Genomic DNA, 24,101 nt, shown 5'->3' with positions numbered 1-24,101 from the left:
TCTCTGTTTTTAATTTTCCTCTTAATGACAGCTAGGTGATTTCTTTTTATAGTTAATAATTAAATTTAGGCTTACTGTTAGGCATTATATAGCAAGTGGAAGCTGCTAACTGTTTGCTAATTACTCTGCTAGTTACTGAACTGGACCTCTTTACAGTTTTTGTGGTGCTGGTGCCTTCTGGACCTTTTTTAATGGAGTTAGCTAACAAATAGCATGGTTTGCCATGTGGCACGGCCCATTCAAAAAGTCCATACTCTATTTTTGGTAAGTGGAGCTCTAGTATTTTACTGAGCTACTTAGCCTTGCTAGCCAAACTTGCTAGCATTAGTGGAAAACTTTACACCATCTTTTCTAAACATGGTCACTTCTGGCAAGTTTGCCATTGTGTTAAATTTGAGTTTTTAAATCAGACTTTACAAAGCAATGTGCGATGCTATAGTATCTTTTATTTAGCCTAGTCTATGAGTTATACATAGAGTGCTTGAAAATATATCCTAAAAAAAACAAAATAAAGTGCATTACTATTTAGTACTATTTGAAATGTAATTAGATTTTTATTGTATATTTATGGATTTTTTTTAACAATGCATTGAATTTTACTATTTATGGAAATTCCCAAAAACTTCTGCAAAAAGTAGACAATGTACTAGCAAAAACTTTGGAGGCCATTTTACATGTATTGTGGATTTATTGTTTAAATGTCTATACTTTTACTAAAATTTGCACAGCACAGTAGTATAGCTCTTTGGAAGTCATGTTCATACATATACATTTATGCAATTAAATGTTTTAGAGATTTCAAATGTTTATAGTAAAATACACATTTGGTAAAAAACAAACAAACCTCCAACTCACAATTGTATGAAGTGTGACCACTTTTGTGACCAAAAAGAAACAAAGTTACAGAATAGAGAAATACAGAAAGTGTCATTTCGGTCAGTTAAATAACATATACGATCAATGTAGGAAGTGTGTGTGTAGATTTATGTTTCAGAAACATCACAAGAATTTCTTTTTTCAAAGTGGATGCAGAGTACAGGGTTTGTCAGTCTTTGATCGTGTGTTTGATGTATTGCTGCCCACATACAGAAGCATGCTTTGTGTGGGCAACGCATGACACTGAAGTTCCCTATCTCCTTGTCTCTCTGACTAGGGAATTATTCCATGTGGTGGCGCTCAGAAATTTGCATACACAATGATTTGAGGCCTATCTCGATGGCCGTGCCCGATGCACGGACTGAAATAAACGCAGCAGGTGACAGGCAAACATATGCCTCGAATGCCATGGGGTCCCGAAGCCGGATCATCTCCAAAGGCTAACTGGCAGGTCTAAGTAGAGACGGCATTAATACATATTATTCACAAAGAGCATGATTGAACAGAAAAATGTGCCCGGCGTGTACCCAGCTGCTTTGTTGGCACACAGCTCAGCCTCTGCCTGGGTTTCAAGACTGAGCTTGGATTTAGCCATGCATTCACTGAATTCCCCATGCAGCTCTTATTCATTCATTCAAGCACAGGCAGGGCTATACCAACAAACTGGTGTCTGTGAGTGTGAGAAAGAGTGTGCTCATATGTGCCAGTTCCTGAATGGGTGTGTAAATCACAGCAAATTTAGATTTTTGACAACTATGTACCGTAAATATTTGCTGTTCACAAATGTGATTGACGTGATTTAAAAGCGCCGTTCTAAGAGGGTATTTATTAAATTTGTAAAACACAAAGATGGCTGCATTGTGGCAGCTAAACAAAATGATTTTCCCGGCAACATCAAGCCTTCTTTTACCCTAACATGACTAATATTTCTGCTCTTCGCAGTAAGCCGGCTTACAGCTTTCATTTTCTTTCCTTCAGATTCATATTGACATTTCTTGGCTGACGCGAAGATCGAACACATGCTTCGTGTTTGCAGCCACAGCAAGACGTAATTAATTGATGTGCTCATCTTCTGATTACATACATCAACATGTATGGATACATTTTTCCAAAGCTTGCCACCCAGTCAATAGGAGGTCACAGGTGCATCTGTACTTACAGATGTCTTCAGACTGTGGGTGCGATAGCCATATCTAGAGATATGACGCCCTCTAGAGGGAAACATTTGGAGGTTTTACAGGCCGAGACTTGCTGGCGTGAGCGCTGCCTTTCTCTAGAGAAGAAGCTCATAAAAATGAGAAACACATAATTTCCTCACTAATTATTAAAATTGTGGTTTAGTTTAAACATTTACAATTGTGAGCGAATTGCTGCAAATTCAGTAACAAAAAAACTGTTAGAAGCAGTTTAATCTACAAAATTACAGGAATACTAACATCTAAGTTTTCACAAAGCAAAACTATATGATGCTAAAAACCTTTCATTGTATTGTATATTACATATAATTATTCAAACTAATGCACTGATACAAGTTATCCTATAAGAGGAGGGTTAAGCTGGATGTGGACTGTGTAACATCCTTTTTACTTCTTATTTCTCTGAAAGAGAAAACAAAGAAACAAACGTGTTTATGTATTACAACAGATCACAGCAGCTAAAAGTCATAATTGAACAGAATATTAATAGTGTCTTTGGAGCCAAACAGAAAATATGATTCTGGCTTAAATAATCAAAGAAGTGGATTTCATACTCACAATCGATATAGGACTTGCATTCACCGTTTTTCGGATTTTCGGAAAAAAGCCGTCTGCAAAAGAATTTGGTGAATTGCTGCATTATTATATTTGCTTACTGGGACGTCAGTGTACAGTATTTTTTTTTGTTTCAAGCAGAATAATCAACAGATGTGATTAAATGATATATTAATGCAGCTGAGCCAAACTGTCCTACTGCAAGTGAGGTAAACGTACCTGCTGTGCTTTAAGCGGCTTGCTGTAAAAATCAGACTCTGCTGGTTGGTTTCCTCTTTGACTTCCATTCACCGCAACACCTGGGGGAGAAATTATCCAATATGCACTGCTGAACAGAGAATCATTCGGTAAAAAAAAATAAAGGACTCTCATTTAGCGCTGGTGAAACTCACTAGATCAAAACACAAGGCACTGGGGATTTGATTTAATAACACTTCCCGGAGGATTAATTTCCCAGCACTGCGACTGGAGCTCGAGAAACTACAAAGGCATGCAAACACAGATTTCCTCTGCGCGCGCTGAGATAAGTTTTTAAAGACTTACTTGCCGTGTGATGAACGATGTTGATTTTATCTGTAGGGAGAGAAGACTTTTTAAGCCATTTACAGTATACAGTTTAATACACTCATTTGTACCGGGGTTATTTATTCCATATACTTAATATTTTAAAGAAAACCAAAAAGTCTCTGCGATGACAGCACAGTTTAGCCCACATAGAATGTGAATATTTACCATAGACGCTGTCGTCTGCCTCTCTGTTGTTTATGATAGTGGCTCTCAGATGGCTCAGCTTCTGCTGTAGAGACAAAGATCAGTGCTTCAGTATTAGACTGACTGTACAGAAGGCATCCAGGTCTTTATACATTCTGAGATTTCCATGATGGATCCGTGTTATGTTTACACTGGCTAAGACAAAGAAAAGAGCGCGTTTCACAGACTCATCATAAATCTTTCGGTGCTTTCGTGGAGGTCCAGTGGAAAACATACTGCAAATATAGTCCAAGTATGCAACAACAGAGCAGAACAAAAGGGTGGAGGTAGTTTTACTGACGATATTAGTCCGCAGACCAATAAATCTGCTCTCTGTACTGCGCTGCATTTCAGAGAGCAATATACTTTTAACTGTTGATGATGTTGATGTTAAGGTGCTACCTTGATCATTTATCACTAAGTCTGTTATAAGATGTGAAAAGTAGTAAGAGTTAGTGCTGAAATGCCCAGGTGAAAGCTCCTTATATCAAATATTGAAAATTTGTGTAGCAGAACTGGTGACTCTTTAGTCGGACTTTGATACAGTGTGATCTCTGTTGCTCTACTCATTCTTCTCCTCGAGTCTTACATTTTGCAGGTATTGTGACTTGACTTCAGTGTTAGGCGGGAAACAAATTCCTTTAGCTTCTACAAAGGCGTCTACCGCTGTTTTACAACCTCATAACCTGTCTGTGTAACGCACAGCAGCGCACCGTAGACCAGACCTTATAACTTGCCTCAACAGGAAAAGCACAGGTGTTACTAATAACATTAAAAATGTGTCTCAAAAATGAGACGGTGAGCCAACAAAACCAGGACCCTGAAATAAAAGCAGGTACATGGAATTAGCGCATCATCTGTTTTATTATTTCCTACTCTGACGTGCCAGAAAGTATTAGGTGAAAAAGGTTTGTTAAGGCAGATTGAGCCCGAGCACTTCATTGTAAATTAACTGCAGTCCTGATGAAATTTACAGTACTGTGCGAAAGTCTCAAACCACCCTTCATGTCTTTATATTTTGCAGCAATTTATTCAAAAACCTGAAAACATAACTGGAAAGTGTATAAGGAGTTTGTGCAATTCTAACGAGCTCGAAAGTGAGTATTTGGCATGACCACCTTTATTTTCCTGCACACACACAACGCTCTGAGGCAAGCTGTCTTGTCAATAATCCTTTTTTTATCCAGGTAAAAATCTCATTGAGATTCAAATCTAATTTCCAAGAGAGACCTGGCATCATGGCAGCAAAAAGTCAAAACACAAACGCATAAGGGTGAAGTAGTCATCAGGAATAGTTCTCCAGGCTTCTTGAAGGACATTCAAAGCTCTTCTTTGGATGTTTTCTGCCTTTTGTTCTGTTCTCTGTCAAGATGATCCCACACTGCTTCAGTAATGTTGAGGTCTGGATTCTGGGGAGGCCAATACATGACTGATTATGTTCCATTATTTGTGTTTTCCTTTACCCAGTTATGCTTTTACTTTATTATCAGGGTGTTTGGGATCACTGTCATGCTAAAAAATTAAGCCCTTTTCAATCAAACACTTTTCAGGTTGAATTGTATGGTGGATCAAAATCTGATGGTACTTTTCTTTGTTCATAATTCCACCAATTTTGACAAGATCTACAACACCACTGGCTGAAATGCAGACCAAAACCATGACAGAGCCTCCACCCTGTTTTACAGATGGCTGTAGACTCTCACAGTTTGGATTCATTACTCTATAAGACGTCTTGCCACTGATTTTACGTCCAAATTGGCATACAGTCTCTTCCTGTTTCCCTTCCCTAAATAAAACTTCTTGACAGCTATCCTTCCACTGAAACCATTAAATGGAAGGTCCAGATGCATCTCATGTCCTGTGTTAGGTCTTTGGTGGATTATTTTTTTCTATTTCTTAAGGACTTAACTTTCTGTACTGCTCACTTTCTGTAGATGGTTTTTTTTGTAGGCCTGTCACTTCTTCTTTTCCCCCCACTTCTCCAGTTTTTTGAAGTTTTTTATGGATGGATGGCACATCAAGCCAAGGCATGCCAAGTTTACGGCTAAAACCTCTTTGGGAATCACCTTGTTGGTGGAAAACTACATTCCTTTCCTACCCTGGTGTCCTAGTGTTGCACAGCTACCTGATAACGAACAGATACACCTTCCCATCATTCCCCTATCTGGAACTTAACAGCAAGTAACTTGTGTTGTGCTTCAAATCCTTCACTATAGCTGTTACAGTATTTTGATTGCACAAGTTTCACATTATTATTTATGAATTTATAAAGAATGCCAAAAAAATACTAGATAAAAATACCCCTCAAAACTGGACTGCGGAGCTATTAAAAACTGCTCTCCCTCTCTCTATCATTGCCTTCTTGGTTAACAACATAAGACGCCGATGCAGGGTAGCTTGCCGAAAGCTCTAGATTTGACAGACTTATTTTTTAAGGCACAACAGCTGAAACCACCCAGGTCATGTGATATGTGCAGTTTGGTGTTTGAAGAATGTGTGCGTAGAGGCTCCTCGAGTTGCAGGTGTTGACGAAATAGAGTAGCTACAGGAAAAAAACGACAGCCAGATATTGTAAACATCATTTCTGCTACTTTGTGGTGCGTAACAATACTAGAAAACAGTACCATGTCAAAATTTACATGCTGCTGAAAATAAGAAACCCTTCCCTTCAAATGTGAGTTTGTCATATTTTTGGCCCCTCTGGCTTCCTGTACAATTCATAACAGAAACCCTATTTTGAATCAGCGATTCTTCACTTCTTTCTTTTTTCTGGCCTACAGAGATCTTTAAAACCCGAGGGACTGTTTTCTTTATTGTGACACATGGTTCCCCAGATGCATACCACACTTGCCTGATTATTCAGTATTTGTATTGTATCGTGTGTGGACCTGCTTGCTTCTTTCAGATCCCTTCATGTGAGTTCGGTCAGAGCGTGCAGCGATCCTACCTGCTGCTTGGCATCCAAGTCTTTCTGAACGTGCTGCCAGTCGCTGAAGAGCTCGAGAGCCTCGTCCACAGTAAGCGAGCCTGCCTTCACCTGCTGCTGGAACTCAATGAGCTGCTGAAGCCCGTCTATCTGGTTTGGCACAAAGGTGTCGTAGGTGGTAGAGACACTGCCTTCTCGCCCGCGTGCTGCTGTAAACGACAAGCCCATAAAAACAATAAGCAGGAACGTTTCAACATGTTTACTGCTGTAGATTATAAAATAATCATAATGTAAGTCCTAAAATATCCACCCATAAATTAAATAGCTGATTTCTAGTTGGGAGAAGATAGAAGGAAGAAAAGCCCGAGTATAATACCAAAGCAGCTGGTATCCATAGTCGGGTAATGTGAGTTCGCTCGGCACATCTGTGATGTCTGTGAGTCACCGAGATTGTAAGTAATTTTCGTGGCGAGTGTGATGATCTGTGGACGTGTCATTCAGTGTCACTAATGGAACAGCGAGGCAGACAAATGGCTTCATCTCTCTGTAGGTGCTCACCATTGCAGTTCATCCTTTTTTTTAAACTTCTTAGCATGTGGCTTTGCTTAAATCATTTTATTGCCTTTTTTACTGCGTGTGTACCCATTACACTGCTGCTTTAATTACTGCCTTCCCCATGCTGATTACTGGAATATTAATCTGCTTAACAGAACACTACAAATTATTTCATAGCGTCTCCATTAACTTATATCATCCAGCAGGTAATTTTAATAGACAAAAAATTACAACAAAAAATTAGAGGAAAGTATTTATTAAAAAAATGATTGGCACATCTAATCTTAAGTGATGATATCAGTCGTAGCCAAAGAGGGAAATACAAGCAACTGTTTAAAGACATCACAAGCATGAAAAAAAGCATTAACTGCTTATTCTAGCTGCAGGGCTTGTTTGTTTCAAAGTTAATGAACTGCGACTGTCTGTCCCAAACAAAGCAAAGAGTAAAGCGGCAAAACATATCAAAGCTACTTGCATTAGTATGCAGGCGACTGCTTAGTCAAGCCTGAGAATAAAACCCTGATATATCTTCAGGATTATCTCAGCATGGGTCTGGAGACTGCAGATTTTTAGCAGGAAGTCTGCATCACTGAGGGCATGGAGTTTGAAAGATGCAGATGTTTGGATATCTCAGTGGTCAAAGCTTATTTAAAGCAGCACACAGGCAGAAATAAGGGAACGCTATCGGAAGAATGTCTTCATGCAGCAGTAGTTCATGGAGTTCTAGCTCTAGTTCAGGGGTCCGCAACCTGGCTCGCGCGCCCCCTCATGTGAGCTTTGAACGAAAAAATATTGCAAACTATACGAAACAATAGGAAAAAAGATTACATCTGTTATCCATCTGACTGTGTTGCGGCTAAAGAGGCTCTTTTGATGTTGAAGGTTGCCGACCTCTGGTCCAGTTTATACACACATATCCCAGAAGCCACTTTGTTGGTCCGCTTGTTCAACTGTTCATTAGTGCAACCAATTTAAGAGTCCAGCCCAGTACTGACAGGGCGTACCTAATAAAGTGTGTATGCATTTAAATGATACCAACTGAAGGGCAAATTGTATATGATGAAACAGGATTAGCGCTGCTTTTTGTAAATGATCACATACGACTGGTTAGCACTGGTTTCCTAGTGATGTTATATAAGTTACAAATATTCAAGTAAAGTCCACGTACCTTAAATATTGTACTAAATGACTATTGTACACATTGATCACATGTTACTTATTGCTCTTATTACTATATATTACTCAACACCTACCTTGTTTAGAGGGAAGTGAGTACAGATCTCCATCGCCTGGTGTTTTCTTCCTCTGGAACACTGTTGATGCACAACAGTTTTATGTAACATTGTGCTAATAATGTGGTAAATATCTCTGTAATTTTCCACTAATTATCTTATTAGATAATACTACTAGAATGATGAAAACCAGATCTGAATCTTACATTTTTTCTAATTTGTGCCTGCATTTTAACTGTCCTGCCACACGATGGAGCCATGATCTTATTTCAAAGCACCCTGCTTGTGGCTTGTTCGTAGCTTAGTTTAAAAAAACCATCCAGCACTGTTTCAGAAATGACAAACGTAGTGACATCTGAATATATGTTTAAAAATCTCAAAATAAAAAATGCAGGATCTTGGCTCTTTGCAAAGAGACACAGTTGAGCTCTGAATTGAGTTAGGCACTCTGAATGATGCTTTTGGTTTCCTGTCAGCTCTCTGAATGAAAGACTGCACTGTTTTAGCTGTCAGAGGCGGGGGAGCTGCGGCCGTGTGACCAACGCTGGATTTCAAATTCAGCATCCACACCCTGGAAGATAATCCCAGCCTCTGACTCCGTCCTCTGTGACAGCATCTCCTCTTTTCCACTTCACGCTCAAACACGACCTCTCTTTCCTGCCTCGCTCATAATACAAGCCCGGCTTTGTGGCTTCATTCGGCCTCGGCGTGTCCATGTATGTTGCATGTGCAGAACTGCCTGCCCATGGGATTGAATTTCATTCACGTTTTCAGTCTCACTGAGCCCGAGATGTCGCTGCTAACAAAAAGAAGACTCCTCAGTGTTTCCACTTGTGCCGTGTTCTCCAATAACTGGCTCGTCGCCTAATCCTCCACCGAGCCTCATCTCTGCCCTCACATCTTTGACTGCGGTGGTGGGAGTTAGGGGCAAAATGTGATCCTTGTGTGGTTTGAAGCTCCTCTGTCTCAATAGATGGAAACCTCAAAATCCCTCTCCTTTCTCTTGTGCGCTCTGGGGACAAGGACGATGGAAAACATGTGTAATGACTTATTCTGGCTGACTTGGCCTTGATCTGGCCAAGATTGGTTGCAGATGGCAGCCCGGTAGTTCCCTCTCTATTACTGAGAGGATGGTTGGGGTGCAGAGAACTCAGTGGTGCACTCAATTCCTTGTTTTGCTTCGTAAATCCCACCGGGAACGGGGTCGGCTCAGTAGATACAAGCAAGCTCACTAAAGAAAAAAAAAGGGGAGCTATTTACTGAGCCGCTCTAATTAGTTTCGTCTATTTGAATGCACGTGAATGCGAGAGGCGGGCGTAATATTGTCTGCGGTAATAATTAATTGCGGCCCCGCGTGTTCATTTTTGCATTTGCGAGACGGAAAAAAGAGAAGCCACAGCTGTTTTAATGATTTATAAGCCTTGATAATACCAGTCACTTTTGGATGTTTCATCTTCATGAAATATTCACACAGCTGTAATTGAACAGTTAGGGACTGCGGGCTCTCAAGGCAGGCAAATGGGTCTTTCTCCAGACTCGCTCGTGTTTGTTTTGTGACGGGGAGCGACTATGTTCTTGCGGTTTCTGAAATCAAAACAAACTGCATCACAAAGCAAGCTCTCTTTTCTCTATTCAGCGCTCTGCAGCGCTCTGCTGATGGTGGCAATGCACATTCCAGGCCCTTCCTCCCCCCATCCTGCATAACTCAGAATCATAATCATCACTATTGTATCTGTCTGAATGAGTGATGCAAGAAAAGAGTCTCAAGTTACCTTGAGTGATGTAAGGGGTTTTGCTGTCCATCAACTGGGTGCCTTCAGGCCGGGGTGTGGGTGCTGGTGGGCGGTTGGCAATGACCACTGCTTTTGCTTTAGCTGAATTCAGGATGGTGTCGTATTCACCATTCACCCCCAGCGGTGCGTAGAGATCTTCATCCTCCCCCTCTTTTTCCTCCACCTGTTGCAGTTTCTGTGTGTCTGTGATGGAAAGATTCCCTGACACACAGAGTGTTTACTGCACTAAAGCCTCAGAATCATAATGGATGCTGCACATGCCGTTTTTGTTTTGTTTTTTTGGCCACTTGTCATTTCACAGCTGATCAGAAGCAATGCTACACGATGTCCCCATCATTGAGGGGAAACGAAATGAAAGGAAACACAGTGTAATCATATGCCGGGGGGCATAAAACAATTCCATTACTGGCTTGCCTTCTGCCCTCCCTCCACTTCCCATCAGTTGCTCACTCACCTGCACTGCACATCATTTCGTACACGCTGGTATCGTCATTGTCCCCGCCTGAGCCAGACATATTCTGCAACAACAACAGAACACCGAGATGCATTTCTTGCGCCCGTCCAGGAGGCCACTTTAAAGGATATTTGTCTTGCATTGTGATACAGTGCAGCAAAATGTGGATTACTCCTTAGCTCGCTCTCCCTACTTTGCCCGCCGGCTCTTTTTCTCACCTGCGTTCTTAGGCTTAGAAATTGAAAGCTCAGAGCACAGATGACTCTCCACACACCACCACAGGCTGATATCTTCTTCCGTGCACTGATTTGATATTCAGCATTTCATGTCAGCTGTGACAAACGTCCAGATTATTAATCGAGCTTTCTCACTGCATCTGTTAGGACTTGTGGAAAAGCAATTTCAGGGGGCCATAATGTGAATTACAGAGGTGTGCTTGTTACCCCGCCTGCTGGCTAACAGAAACCCGTTTTCTCTCTGACAACAAAAGCTGCAGCAGACTAGGCCTCTTCGCTAATAGCACGCTGAGGGACAGACAGGGGTATGATCAGGGTAATTATGAAATCAGACTATCTTCCCTTTTCAGTCTAAACATATCATTTAGTGAGCAATTCAAGACCCCTTTGCTCCATATCAGACCGCATCTATAATTAGGATGAGAAACAGATAATGATTTGCTGCCATATTTCAACTTCTGATAGAGATGCACATTCTGATATGGCTAACAGAAAAAAAACAGACAGTACCACTACATTTTTAAATAAAAACAGCTTTTACTGCATTGTAGCTTTTCCATCGAAAGAGTGAATATGCAATAATATCTACTGATTACAGCTGACCCCGCTGCCGCTTTACGAGGATACATTGTGAATGCAGCAATGTAAATCTGCAGAATGCATGAGATACAGCTCATTTGGATCAAAACATCCACCATATAACCCGCCCTGCTGCGTGTGCCGTTCCCAAGCAACACAGCAAATCATGACTCAATTAGAATATTGCACTGTTCCGAGTACTGCAAATTACACATTGGCTGCCATGAATGCATTACTTAACAGTAGAGGTTCATAACAAGCCCAACAGGTGGAAGGGACGGGTTAATTACCACCACTCGATCATTGAATTTTAATAGTCAGATGCTGTGCCGAAGCACAGTGTGGTATTTTCAGGGGTAGTTCTGGACCGAGGAGGGGTATTTGTTTACTAACCACAAATGCTAAATCATTTTAAAGATGCCTGAAACTGCAGAAGCCCCATTCATTCCAGACAAATTCAATATGAACTTCCGCAGTCCAGACAGTATACATCTAACATGGGATAAGGGCCGTAAATCTGCCTTTAACGGCTGAAATGGCCAATTCACAAGCTTGCTCTTCGCTCGGCTCTCAGCTTTAGCGTGCTCGCTATCTTTTTGCATACTGGTGTCAGCATGGGAGTGTTTGATGTGTGGCAGATTGCAAAGTGTAAAGCTGAACATCACACAAGTGCTGTGCAGTTAAAAATCTGTCCAACTTTTTTTTTTTTTTTGGCATAGAACAGCTAGTTGAGCTGGCGAATAAATACTTCACACTTCTGTAAAGCTAATTTTGCTCAGGAATGTGTTACCTTCGCACTTTTCTTTTCACACAAAGCCAAACATGTATTATTGAAGGCTAACACAGCAAGCATAAATCAGTTGTGCTTACATCAATCTGCTGTCAGTGGCAATGCTAAGATGTCGGTTACATGTTTACCATAGTTGACCTATTCTTATATTAAATAACAAACAACTGGGAATAATGTTCCAGAGGGAGAAGGTTTATTTTTAAACCAGCATTTTACTGTAAAGAAAATGCCTACTTTGATATATCAATAATTTATCCTTCTTTAAAGGTGACTTGATGCTAAGTGACTGCCCCAAAACTAAATTAAGCTAGCACTAGCTTATGTTAGCGAAAGTGCGTATCAGACAGATACTGATAGTGACATTTTCTAATGGCTCATCATATGTGTTACTTTGTCCTGAATGAGACTATTAATTATTTGTTCATTGATTTCCATGGCACTCGCATGGCATACAGTTAGCATCTCAGTGTATACCTGAAACGCCGCTAAAGAAATGTGTAAAGCTGCACGTGGGTGTTCAGATGAACTCGTTTTCTGTTAGTTAGAAGGCATGTGGACTAAGGAACAGTGAGAAGAAGAGACTATGCAAAGTAAAAGCTTGACTAGAGTTGTAATATTCACTGAAAACATTATACAACATTAACACTTTAGAACTTTTATGTTACTACCAACATAAGTCGACTGTAACATAAGCGTTATTGTACAAAAACTCATCCATTCATCTATTTTCTTCTACTTACCCAATTCAGGGTTGTGGCGATTCACGCTCACAGCTATGGGCAATTTAGAATCACCAGCCCAACAGGTGGAAGCCCAATTAACCTAACCCCACTAACTTCATGTTTTTGGACTTCGGGAGGAAGCCAGAGTACCCGGAGAGAACCCACACAGACACACGGAGAACGTGCAAACTCCACACAGAAAGACCTAGGCCACATGGTGGATTCAAACTCAGGACGTTCTTGCTGTGAGGCAAGAGTGATAACCACCAAACCACATTACTTTAACCAAGTATACCCCATATCATAAATACAGTTTGAGTAAGTTTGAATCTAGTTGTGATTTCACTGTGTAGAGATCTGTGTTTCCACAGACGTGCATTAGAAATTAGAGTGCAGAGGTGCTTCAATGGATAGCCACTGCCATATCTACGCATATATGTCTCTATCAATATTTACCATACTATGCTGAATAACATCGTCATGCCAACATTTGCTAATTAGAAACAAAGTCGAGAGATTCATCATGTAGGACTGTGAGATAAAACAACATCAACCTAATCTGTTTCACTAGAAACTTTGTCAAGCTGACTGAACGATGTACGAATTCAGGGGATTGCTAAATTCAGGCTTCTTCAACCTGTTAATATCTGCAAAAGCTTTTGATGGAGCTCCATCCAGTAGCTGATATATTTCAAGTGTTTCTAAACCAGCTATGCTAGTCCGGAGGAATAAGTGCTTGGTGAAGTGCAATGGATATGCAACATATAGTCTGGTAATGAGTGGTAAAACAGCGTTTTACTTGAGGAATATGCAAATGTTAAGCAAATCTCTGGAGCTGACGCATATTACCGTGCAGTTACTAATAAACCAAACACCTTATGCAAAATATGGTCAGCTGATATAACAAATCTCACGACCAGAGTCTAGGACGTCACCTAATTTGGATTTTGTGAATTTGAATAGGTGGATACACGAACAACACATAAAACGTTCTTTGTAGCCTTCGGGTGGTGAAGTTGCTAGCTGATTTGTATTTATCGAGTTGTGCTCTGCACTCAAAGCGCACACAGTGAAATCTTGCAGCATGAGCACAGAGTCCATCGAAATGCCAAGTGACACTCAGCCAGATTTGTGACCCAGTTCTGAAATATTAAATAAGGAATATGCTGGCTTGTGTAAGTAATTGAGTGAGCACATTGCAGTCTGAGGACATAAACATTGTTGATACCAGCGGAGCATTTTCTATATTTGTATTCTAGTTATGCTCTCCCTGAATAATTCAGCTTTCCCCTCTGGAGCAGTTCACAGCTAATTAACAAAGAAGTGTGGTGCCGGGGCAGACTAGTGGATCTAACGCAGGCCCTGTGAGTGATTCGGCCCGTCTATGAAGCAGGGGGCCAATCCATCTAGGATTTATTGACAGAGTGCTGCTACGCTGACGCCCAAATCACTGATGCATCATGGGTTGATTAATTGGAGGTGGTGGGGGGAAACACTGCAGATGATTTAATGAACCGAGGACAAAAGAAAAGGAACAAAACCCACAACACAATCATGGCTCTCATAATTTCTCCTCCAGGCCACATGCAAGCACAGTATGTGTTGTTTTTAGCTGTCGAGATGAATACCCTCCAATAAAAACTGCCAAGAAATAACACTTTCGTCTGTGTGCTGTATCTGATGTCTGTTAGGTTGTAGCTATAGACTCCTTTTTGATAGACCTCCGTATGACTCGACCGCTCCTCTGTCAGTTCCGCTCCAACGACTTATTGTACACTCACAGCGAGCACCCGCTAGACCGCTCTGATCGAACCTCGCTCACTATGCACTCACTCTCAATTAGCAGCGTTGCCAGGGGGATAAATACATTTGCAACAGCTGTTGGAGTGCCAGGGCTTTCTATAGGTTAGGCCGAGGCATTAATAAAGCAAAAATGTTTTCGACATCATAAGGAAAGATGAGGGGAAATTGACATTTTCTGACTGAGCATTAAGTATGTCTGAAACAACCTGATTGTAATTTGTCTGATTGGCTGCCGTAGCTTTTATTTTTTCCTCTGTTTCTTTTTTCTTTGTCTTCTGTGCCTCCCTGTCTGTGTCTCTTACCTCCTCTTTTATTTTGAAGTATATTTTCTATGTTGTTGTTCTTTTGTTTGGTATATCTGTGCTTCATTCCTCTTCCCCACAGAGTGTATTTAGTTTGTGCTGTCACATGAAGCTGGTTATCTGCTTGATAAGATAACCCAGAATTTATCGATCTAGCTATGAGTGTGTTCACATAAAAAGGGGGTGACATCTGACCAGTCACAAACGGATAAGGATCTCTGGAACATAACCTGTTCTGGAGCAGGTGATGTCTGCAATCTCTTAAGAGGTTAACAATATGAAAACACACAGTTAGCCCTGAAGTTACCTGAATAAGCCCAAAGCTCATCATCTTCTCTTAAGCTGATTTTATTTTTATTCCTTTTGTGGGGATTTTTGTGTTTTTCAATTCAGTTTTATTTATACAGCGCCAAGTCACAAAAACAGTTGCCTCAAGGCACTTTATATTGTAAGGTAGACCTATATATAATAATACATATGGAGAAAAACCCAACAATCATATGACCCCCTATGAGCAAGCACTTTGGCGACAGCGGAAAGGAAAAACTCCCTTTTAACAGGAAGAAACCTCCGGCAGAGCCAGGCTCAGGGAGGGGCGGGGCCATCTGCTGTGACTGCTTGGGATGAGAGAAGGAAGAGAGGATAAAATACATGCTGTTGAACGTCCTGTCTCCTTCCCCTCGCCCGCAGTGCTGCCCTTAACTAATCCTGGTTCTGTTCAACTTCCTGTTAAAATTGAGTTTTTCCTTTCCGCTGTTACCAAGTGCTTGCTCAAAGGTTGTTGTTTTTTGATTGCTGGGATTTTCTCTGTATTATTGTGGGGTCTTTACCTTTACTATACAAAGGGCTTGTTGTGATTTGGCGCTATATATACATAAATGTTGATGTTTCTATTCAGGTTTTGAGGTGTCTCTCTCTGAAACACTATTTGTTTTCATAAGAATGAGTGCACCTCTGTGGACATTTGTGGAAAACATACTTATCCTTACTGATACAAAATAACACTTTTATTTAGAGCTTTAGGTAGGAAGATTTGGTAACCTCACTTAAGAAGCTTGTGGGTATCATGAGCAATCAAACCTTGCTCAAAATTGATGTTCGACTACCTCACAACAGTGTACCAAAGATATACCGCTCCGGCTAAAATGAATACACTGAAAAGCTTTTGAGGTTCACTGACAGCAGATGTGCAATGTTGTGTAATATTTGCATTACACACTGGAAAAAAAGGACCCGCTGACCTTTCTGTAACACTGGGTGCGTGATGTGTGTTTTTGCTTTGTTTTTTGGTTTTGTTTTGTTTTTAAATATATATATAAATAATGTCCTCACGGCCTAATGAAATTAGTATCGGAAAGAACATTGTGATCCTACAGGTTTATCAAGTAAAGTGAGGTAGGTGCACGCAAGGAATCTATTAAATATGGATTACCTCTAATTAGCGCGTGAGAGGCTAACCTGCGGCTCAGGCGCGAGCGCGTCTGCACAGCGAAGTGGAAGGTTGAGCGGGAAGATGATCTCCGCATTAACATGACAAAATGGCAGCTGTTACGCAAGGACATTTTTAACATCAGCGGCCGCATTAATTGTCTGAATGTATGCAGACGACCTGTGCTGGGAGCCATTGTGCACGCATGAACAAACACCGTCTTTCTAATCTCTGTGGGGGTGTTCCATTAGGAACCTCACAGGCCAGATATATTGAAGATGGGAGGAGGGAGCCCACCATCCATGTGCTAACTGAGTCATGATCTGGATATAAAGACGCAAGTTAGGAGGGAGTGTGTTCGCCCCTCCTCGCTTTCAATCCTTCCTATTCTCTCCATTCCTTTCATTATTGATAAGGGACCAGTCACTTATTGTCCTGCTGCCGTACTCATTTCAGTAAGAGCATTCCTAAGTGCTGCACTGCTTACCCCGGCTTTTAGATCTCAAGAACAAACGTCTATCTTGCTATTTTCCTCAACTGTCAGCAAGTAACTGGAATTCAGCTTACCTAAAATGACATCCAAGCAGCTCTGTAACAATGATTAATGGATTCACAGCTTTTTATTAAAATTAGAAATCACTGAGCCGGAAAGCTGCAATCAGATATTGTGATTTTTCTAATAATGTCTTATGAATGTCTTGCATCTATGGAAGGTTAATAAGCCAGAAGCATGATCTAACTTGTTGCAAGGATCAATTCCACATGGAATAAGAGTCAATATGAGCCCAGAAGATGAAACGCACACAGCGAGAGTGAAAGAAGTCTTATAAGGACGTAGTTACCAGCATCTCTTTCAGTATGACGTGAACCTCTGTGTGGCCGTGACTCTTGGCAATCTGAACGGGAGTCTGTCCGTGACGATTGGCCGTGCGGAGTGTTCTTACAGCACCTGGACACTGCAGGAGGAGGCTGGAGACATTTCTGAAGCCGTACCGAGCGGCAAAGTGGAGGAGCGAGGGCACCTCTGCACGGTGGAGCTCTGCGGGGGATGTTTGAGAGTTTAGGTCTTGGAAAGGAATTTCCATCCATTACATTAAGGCTGAAATTGAAAATGAGCTGCTGTATCACGTAATAGCAGCAGATACCTCTGCCTTGTGATAACTTGACGGCGATCTAGTGCAATGTGGGTAATCTAACACATCCAGGAGCGTCAAAGAAAGACAGCTTGGAGGTACTTATTGACCTGTTTGTCATGGCAACATTTCCCTGTGCCCTTTTCAACAGAGTTAAGAATCAATCTCAGTGGCTGATGAAGCCATCAATCTGCCACATAATGAGCCAAGTAATAATGGAAGGCTTTTTTTCCCCTTTCAAAGTGGATACTGCGCTTGATGCAAGTGGGACCTATTTCAGCTGTGTGCATTATGTTGAATTCACGTCATTGCTTCAAGACATGGCCAGGAAAGAGAGAATTAGGTAGACATTATAGTGCAGCAATGCGGCACCTAATATAAATGGCCTGATCTGACACTTTCTGTTGTCATAACCTGCCGCAGCTTGTATCAGCTACACGTTAGACGTATTGATTTGTAGCTTCTGTCTGAAGGAAAAATGTTTTCCACACAATTAGGGATCGTGTAACTACTGTGGTTTGGACTGTGGATCTTCTGACAATCAAACAAGAGTTTTGTTTTTATACATTTTATATACCAGGTTGGGTTTTTCTGTCTTTGCGATTACTCAGCAGATGCTTTTTAATGTAAAGTTCAGACTAAGCAATCCACCATGGAGAGCTGTACCTCTTTCAGGTGCGTTTTCACACTGCAGTCCTTGAAAGCCTCCCGTGGGCATGTTCTCCAACAGCATGGAGGCCAGTTTCTGATCCAGCGTGTTCACAGAGGACACCTGAAAAGCCTGAAATGCAAACACAGTCTAGTGAGTAATGGCTGTAAAGAAAAGCTTGCAGCCTTTTCTCTTAATGACCAGGCTGGAGGCCTTTTTTGTTTTTATTTGATGAACGAATTAAACATATGGATTAAAAAAAAGTACAATGGAACTGTTGTTGATGTTATACTGAATTTACAGTAGAGAGACCATAAAAGTGCCAGGTTGATTTTTAACCACACACACATCAGAGGCATGTCCGGGCCTTTAGTTTGAGATTGTCTTGGCAAATTCTTCTGCTGGCGTGCCTCGAGTGTGCCTCTTCAGCAAAAGGGATCTAATCAAATCAAGTGTTCATGGCTCCAAGACAGCTGAAACCTGCTGTCCTTTAATTTCAGAAAGGAGATGGTGAATGGTTGTTCATAAAACACCAGAAGAAATATGCTGATTCAATCTAATGGATGTTTTCCCACATCTTTGTACTTTTAGGCTGTGTTCTGAGGTAGTGATTGACTAATTTTGATGAGTGAGTTGCATAATCGTGAGTCACTAAGTAGCATTGTGCAGTACCTCAGAAGAGTTACTTCTATTGTTAAGGGGGAGTCTGGAACAGCAGTTAAAAGTGCTCTAAACATGAGTAAGTTAATGATTGACTGCAGGTATTTAAATATATTTGCAAGTGTTATATGTTTGAAGTCCCACTGCTGTTTCTGTGCACACATATAATGTGAGCTAAGAGCCAGTCTTTAGTACAATTATTTAGTACAAAAACCAAATGTTTTCTTGTTTTAATGGTTCCTCAATTTAATTGTCCACCTCTGTAAAAATAGTTAGAAACAGACTCTAAAGAAAGGATGCGGAAATAGAAACAACAGAGATCATTGATGTATGTATAATGAGGAAAATTTCCCAGTTCAGCACTAATCCTTTCTGGGGGAAGTAGTGGAATTTCCCATTTTAAAACTCAGATAAGGCATTTATTCTTTATTCTTTACCCACATATCATTTATGGCTTTACCTGACACATGAAATCTACAGGGTCTGTTACCCTCGAGAGCAGACACGCGATTTCTTCGATGTTGTTGTAGTACTGCAGCTGTGCATCATTCAGCGGTGCTCCACCGCTGTAGACAGTCACTCCTACATTTCCTGCTGGAAAATCTTCAGTAAAAACACACAGATAACACACAGGCATGGTCAGAGAAGATACTAAGATTTTTGTGTGTGACCAAGTTGTTATCACGTGCCAAGAAGTTACTTTAGCAAACAGCCTATTATCTTGGTTCAACTATTTAGTCCCTTGTATACAAAGATAAATGACTCATTCAAAGAAGATCACTTCGTAGGACTTTAGAGGCTTCACACAAGACAGAATAAAGCTTCATTAATCATACAGTCATCACAGTATTTTATTGTTTTGTTCACCTGGGGCGCTGACACATAGGATCCTTTCATTCCAGCGGAGAGGCTTCACTCTTAGCGTCCGACTCTTACCCGTAAACTCAACTTCAGTGTCGGAGCCAGCCACCTCATTTTTTAGAAGAATGAACACTTCCATAGAGCTCTACCAAACAGACAGTACACACGTTACATGTGCTTTGTGAAAAAAAAGGTTTACTAATGACTAGATGAGTTTCTCACCCCACAGGGAACTCTGGAAGGAACCACCATAATGCTGGATCTGGCGCTGTCAGCTCCAGACAACTGCATCTGCACCCCCTTCAGCTCTGATGCTGATGGTTTGTGTGTCATGGGGTTCATATTTGCTGCTGAGGCTGAAAAAGATAGACACTCAATAACATGCTGAACTATGCACTGAGAATTTCTACAAAACACATTTTTCAAATAGCAGTAGCTATCTGAAACATGTGTTTTAGTTACTGGAAGATCCCAGATGGTTGTTCTGCCACTTTGGCCCGAGCTGTAATATCTTGCCGACAGTCAAAGACATTGTCATGGTTGTCGACAGCATTATAGAGCCACTGGTGGTTAGCAGAGAATGAATTCCTGTAGCATTAGGATAAGTTTCTTGCAGTCGATTTTGTGGAAATGTCTAAGCATGTACCTATACTGACTCTGTACAGCACCACAGTGGATCTCTCAATATGTGAACTCTCAATATGAGGTCTGCTGGTCATACTGTTTTTCTTTGTTTCTTCAACCATCGTTCCTAGATCTGCTTCACATTTGATAATCAGGTGCTGGAGATAGCAAGGCAGAAGGTTGCAGCAGTTCACATTGTCACCATTATGCTCCCGACTCTTAAAAACCTTGCCACCTTGGAAACACACTCATCTGCTGCCTTTAGAAACCTCCTGCCAAGCTTGCCTACTCATTGGTTCTCACTAACCCACTAACTAACCTGCTCACCAGCCAACCCACAATCTGCCTATTGCTCTTGCTTACATTGGCTTTGCCACCAGCTTCCCACAGACCATCCTCATAACTTCATTCTGATAATCTCCTCTCTGGCATCTTAGGCAGTTTCTAGTCTTCCTAGAAGACTAGTGGACATCGCGGCAAATTGCTGACAATGCTGAGAGAAACTGTAAATAAACCCAAGAGCTATATCTCAGATTCTATGTGCCTCAGTTAGCATGCTAAATGTTAAAGGTCATGACAGTGCAATTATAAAAAAAAAAACTGAGCAAGTGTGATTTGTTTGGTGGTTGTTTGGTGGGGTGGTTAGGAGAAAGGCTCGTGTCTCTAAAGGAACATGGCAGCAATGCTTAGGTCTACAAAGTTGCATCTGAACAAAACAAAAGAGTTCTTGAATAAGGTCCTTTGAACAGATGAGACTGACGTGGAGGTGTTTGGTCATAATGTGCATGTAATACGTCATCCATAATGCGTCATGTTTGGAGAAAACCAAGTGTATCAACACCTCATGCTAACTGTCAAGCACAGTAGTGGAGGGGTAATGGTTTGGGCTTATTTTGTAGCCATGGGATCTGGGCAACATGAAGTCATTGAGTTGACCATGAACTTCTCTGTATACCAAAATATTACTTAAATAGGAGGCTATCTGTCATGCAGCTAAACTGGCTGAAACTGAGCTACACAACAGGATAATGATCCCCAGCAGAGCAGCAGAATAGTTGATAAAGAAAAGGATCTATCTGCTGGGCCAAGTCACACTCCAGACTTAAATCTGATTGAAATGCTGAGTCCTTAAGAGAGCTGTGCATAACAAATGCCCACAAACCACAATGAATTGAAGCAACGTTATAAAGAAGAGGGTGCCGAAATTCCTCTATAATGACTTGAGAGACTGAAAAATACATACAGCAAACAGTTAATATAGCTGCTAAAGGTGGTGCTAAAAGCTGTTGAATCTTGGGGTGTAATTTTAAGACCTGGTGAGAACTTGATGTTGATTTGCTGTCATGTCCTAACATGTAAAACCTGGAAAAACTGGCAGAGGCTGTACATTGGTTGTATGGCTGCCAGGGGAATGAAGGCAATGATGTTTACTGATGATGTGACTGCTGACAAAAGTAGCAGGATTTGTGAAGTGTACAGGGTTATGCTCTCTGCTCAGATTCAGCCGAATGGCTTATGACCTAAAGCATACTGCAAAGGTTTTCTCATGGCAAAGAAGTTGACAGTTCTTCAATTATCAGGTCAGCTGCATGTATACTTTGTCAGGTATAATACTGGGATAAAAATACTGTATGAGCATGTTAGCATGCTAATGCTAGCCTTTTGCTCAAAACATCGGTGTGCTCAGAAGAAACTGATAGACCTGCTGCCATGGTTACATGATGTTCTCTTGTCGTTTACTTACCTAACCTAGCATGGTAAATAGAGTTTTTAATTTGATGATTTCACATGTGTTTGAAATAGAAAATCTAAACTCTTCTTTTTCATTGGAAACAGCCTGACGCTGATGCATGTAGGTACAGAAACCAGTAAAGAAGTACGCTTACTTTACGTGGGGTACGCACTTATCAAACACCCACATGTCTGTTGCATGTGTCAACAAACAAACAGCTTCATCCTGCATTAATAGTGAAGGTGCTTCTGGGTTAAAGTGTAACTGTTTATAGGCTCCCGCTCTGAACCACTTCTCTGTACCGCTGCAATGAAGCAATGCTGTAAGTGCTATTGAATTTGCATGGCTCACAATGAGTAATCAGTGGTGTCTGAATTTGCATCAAATGTTCCTCCTGCTCCCACACCTGTTTAAATAGAAGCCCACTCCTCCACTTTATGGTTTTATACAAATAGTGTAATTAGGAAAAAAACAGGAAAGGAGGCAGAGGATAATTGGCGGGGCAGATGAGGACATGGTAGTGATACACGCAGTTTCACCAAAGATGTCTCTGCAGCTGCTCCTAACAAATATTGGATCTTCAAAATGCACAATTCTCATGAAAAAAAAACTGAGTAAACAGGTTTCCAAGCTGCTCAGGCATTCTAGCAAATAACGAGCACTCGTCTCTCCTCGCATTTATTACAAGGGAACAGCAAGGACATTTGTCCTAAAGGAAGGGCAGGTTGAAAAAGCTGTTCCGGGTTTTCAAAGCTGAGATCAGCACTGAGCCAAAAAAACATGTTTTTAACTGTTTGTTTTTAACTGTCATGCATTGAGATATTTTGCATGCTATTTGAATTCAAATTCAAACCTTAAACTTCAAACATAATTTTTAGAGAAACACTAGGTAGCGTTAAGACTGGAATAACAGTTGGAATGATGTTGAGCTCAAAATATGAGATGTGACAGAGTTGCGGGGTATTTCACACCTGACTGGTTCATGAAATAAGATCAGAGACCTCATGGGGTGGCAATGATAAAAGATACCAATAGTTCAGTTTTACTCATTATCCACTCTGCAGGAGGTGGTTGATTTGCTTTTACCCATTCTTTTGCACTTTAGCCAATATTAGCATTCCTCAAGTCCTATAATCTTCTACCAGGCTAAAGACAATGGTGCTAACACAATATATGGTCAGTGATTTTAAAAAGATTCCATACCTTTTCTCACAGTGTCCATCACAGTGGACAGGTACTCAGAGGCGTCTTGTTCACTAGAGATCTGCGTGCACTCATCACCGTTCAGAGGCACCAGCTCTAGCAGGGGGTTCAGGCTCTCCACCCCACATAGCAGAACCACCACATGAGCCGCAGGACTCAACAGGCGTCCCAGGAAGAAGCGTTTCGTCGGGCAAAGACCCTCCAGCAAGCCCTTGGAAAGGATTAGGAGCTTGCAGGTATACTGGACGAGCCTCAGGAAATCACCCTTCGGACTGGTCGCTGCAGCAATGTCATAGCAGCAGATCCCAGCCTCTGAGATGGGACCAGTGAAAACTGACTGTAGGTAGGTAGCCCATTGCTTTGCCTCAGTGTCGTAGACGATCAGCAAATCCCCAGCTATATGAAGAAAAAACGTTATGGTTTCAGTATTTTATGAAACAACATTATCTAGACTTTTCTGGAGCTGAGCCACATAGAGGTAAACTGCCAAAGTAATCCCTGTTTATCTAAATATATAAAAACAAGTGAAATACAGAAATTATTGATCTGGTGATGACAACAAAATCAATCAAAAAGCATTAACTACAAAAATCACATACTACACAATCATTTTTCACTATCCAAGATAAAATAGTAATAATGGGCTAATTAATAAATAATATGAAAAAGTAGCCTACCTGTGTGGCTCATGTCTGCGGTGCTGCTTGTGTGCAAGGCTGACTTCACAGTAACTGGATGGCTATTGTCAGGAGGCGTGCAGATAAGAGGCTGTTTCCGTGCCAAAGCAGACAAAGACTCAGCTATGATGACCAGGAAAAAGTTAGGCTTTGATGTTTTGCTTAAAATATACATAAATAGTTGCTTGATATACGCTATGAAGTTAGTCTAATTGAGAAGTTACACAACTTTTTACTTTTTGTCCTTTAACGTGATTTGAAATTTCCCAACAGACCATAAGAGATAAGGACATCAGAGGTTTAGTTTTGCTCTTAAAATGATGCTGACACCATAAAAGCTGGCGTGTTGTGCGTAAAAGGGAGT

At 41.1% G+C, this 24,101-nt stretch overlaps 1 protein-coding gene across 1 annotated transcript; it reads right to left on the bottom strand.

The window, feature by feature from the left end:
- Positions 1-426: 426 nt before the first annotated feature.
- LOC113018620 (B-cell scaffold protein with ankyrin repeats) lies at positions 427-23,832 on the bottom strand. The gene is made up of 16 exons (XM_026161807.2): positions 23,738-23,832; positions 23,061-23,456; positions 19,724-19,857; positions 19,508-19,646; positions 19,101-19,243; positions 17,998-18,112; positions 17,041-17,237; positions 10,338-10,401; positions 9,863-10,084; positions 8,112-8,171; positions 6,325-6,512; positions 3,360-3,423; positions 3,171-3,200; positions 2,847-2,926; positions 2,631-2,683; positions 427-2,474 (listed from the first exon to the last, which is right to left on the bottom strand). Exons 1-15 carry the CDS (start codon positions 23,748-23,750, stop codon positions 2,651-2,653), a joined length of 1,878 nt encoding a protein of 625 aa, XP_026017592.2. The 5' UTR covers positions 23,751-23,832; the 3' UTR covers positions 427-2,474; positions 2,631-2,650.
- Positions 23,833-24,101: the final 269 nt, after the last annotated feature.

The sequence above is a fragment of the Astatotilapia calliptera genome, chromosome 3 (genome assembly GCF_964374335.1).
Source record: "Astatotilapia calliptera chromosome 3, fAstCal68.1, whole genome shotgun sequence".
NCBI classification, from domain to species: domain Eukaryota; kingdom Metazoa; phylum Chordata; class Actinopteri; order Cichliformes; family Cichlidae; genus Astatotilapia; species Astatotilapia calliptera.
The sequence above is the reverse complement of the archived record's forward strand: the minus strand, read 5'-3'. Positions and strand labels throughout refer to the sequence as shown.

What these genes read in the sequence shown, in the direction of transcription:
- LOC113018620 (XM_026161807.2), bottom strand. An exon ending in CTTCCAGAGTTCCCTGTGGG is followed by an intron (nt 19,647 to 19,723) that starts GTGAGAAACTCA and finishes TCTGTTTGGTAG; the next exon opens with AGCTCTATGGAAGTGTTCAT. An exon ending in TCATACTGAAAGAGATGCTG is followed by an intron (nt 10,402 to 17,040) that starts GTAACTACGTCC and finishes TTGTTGTTGCAG; the next exon opens with AATATGTCTGGCTCAGGCGG.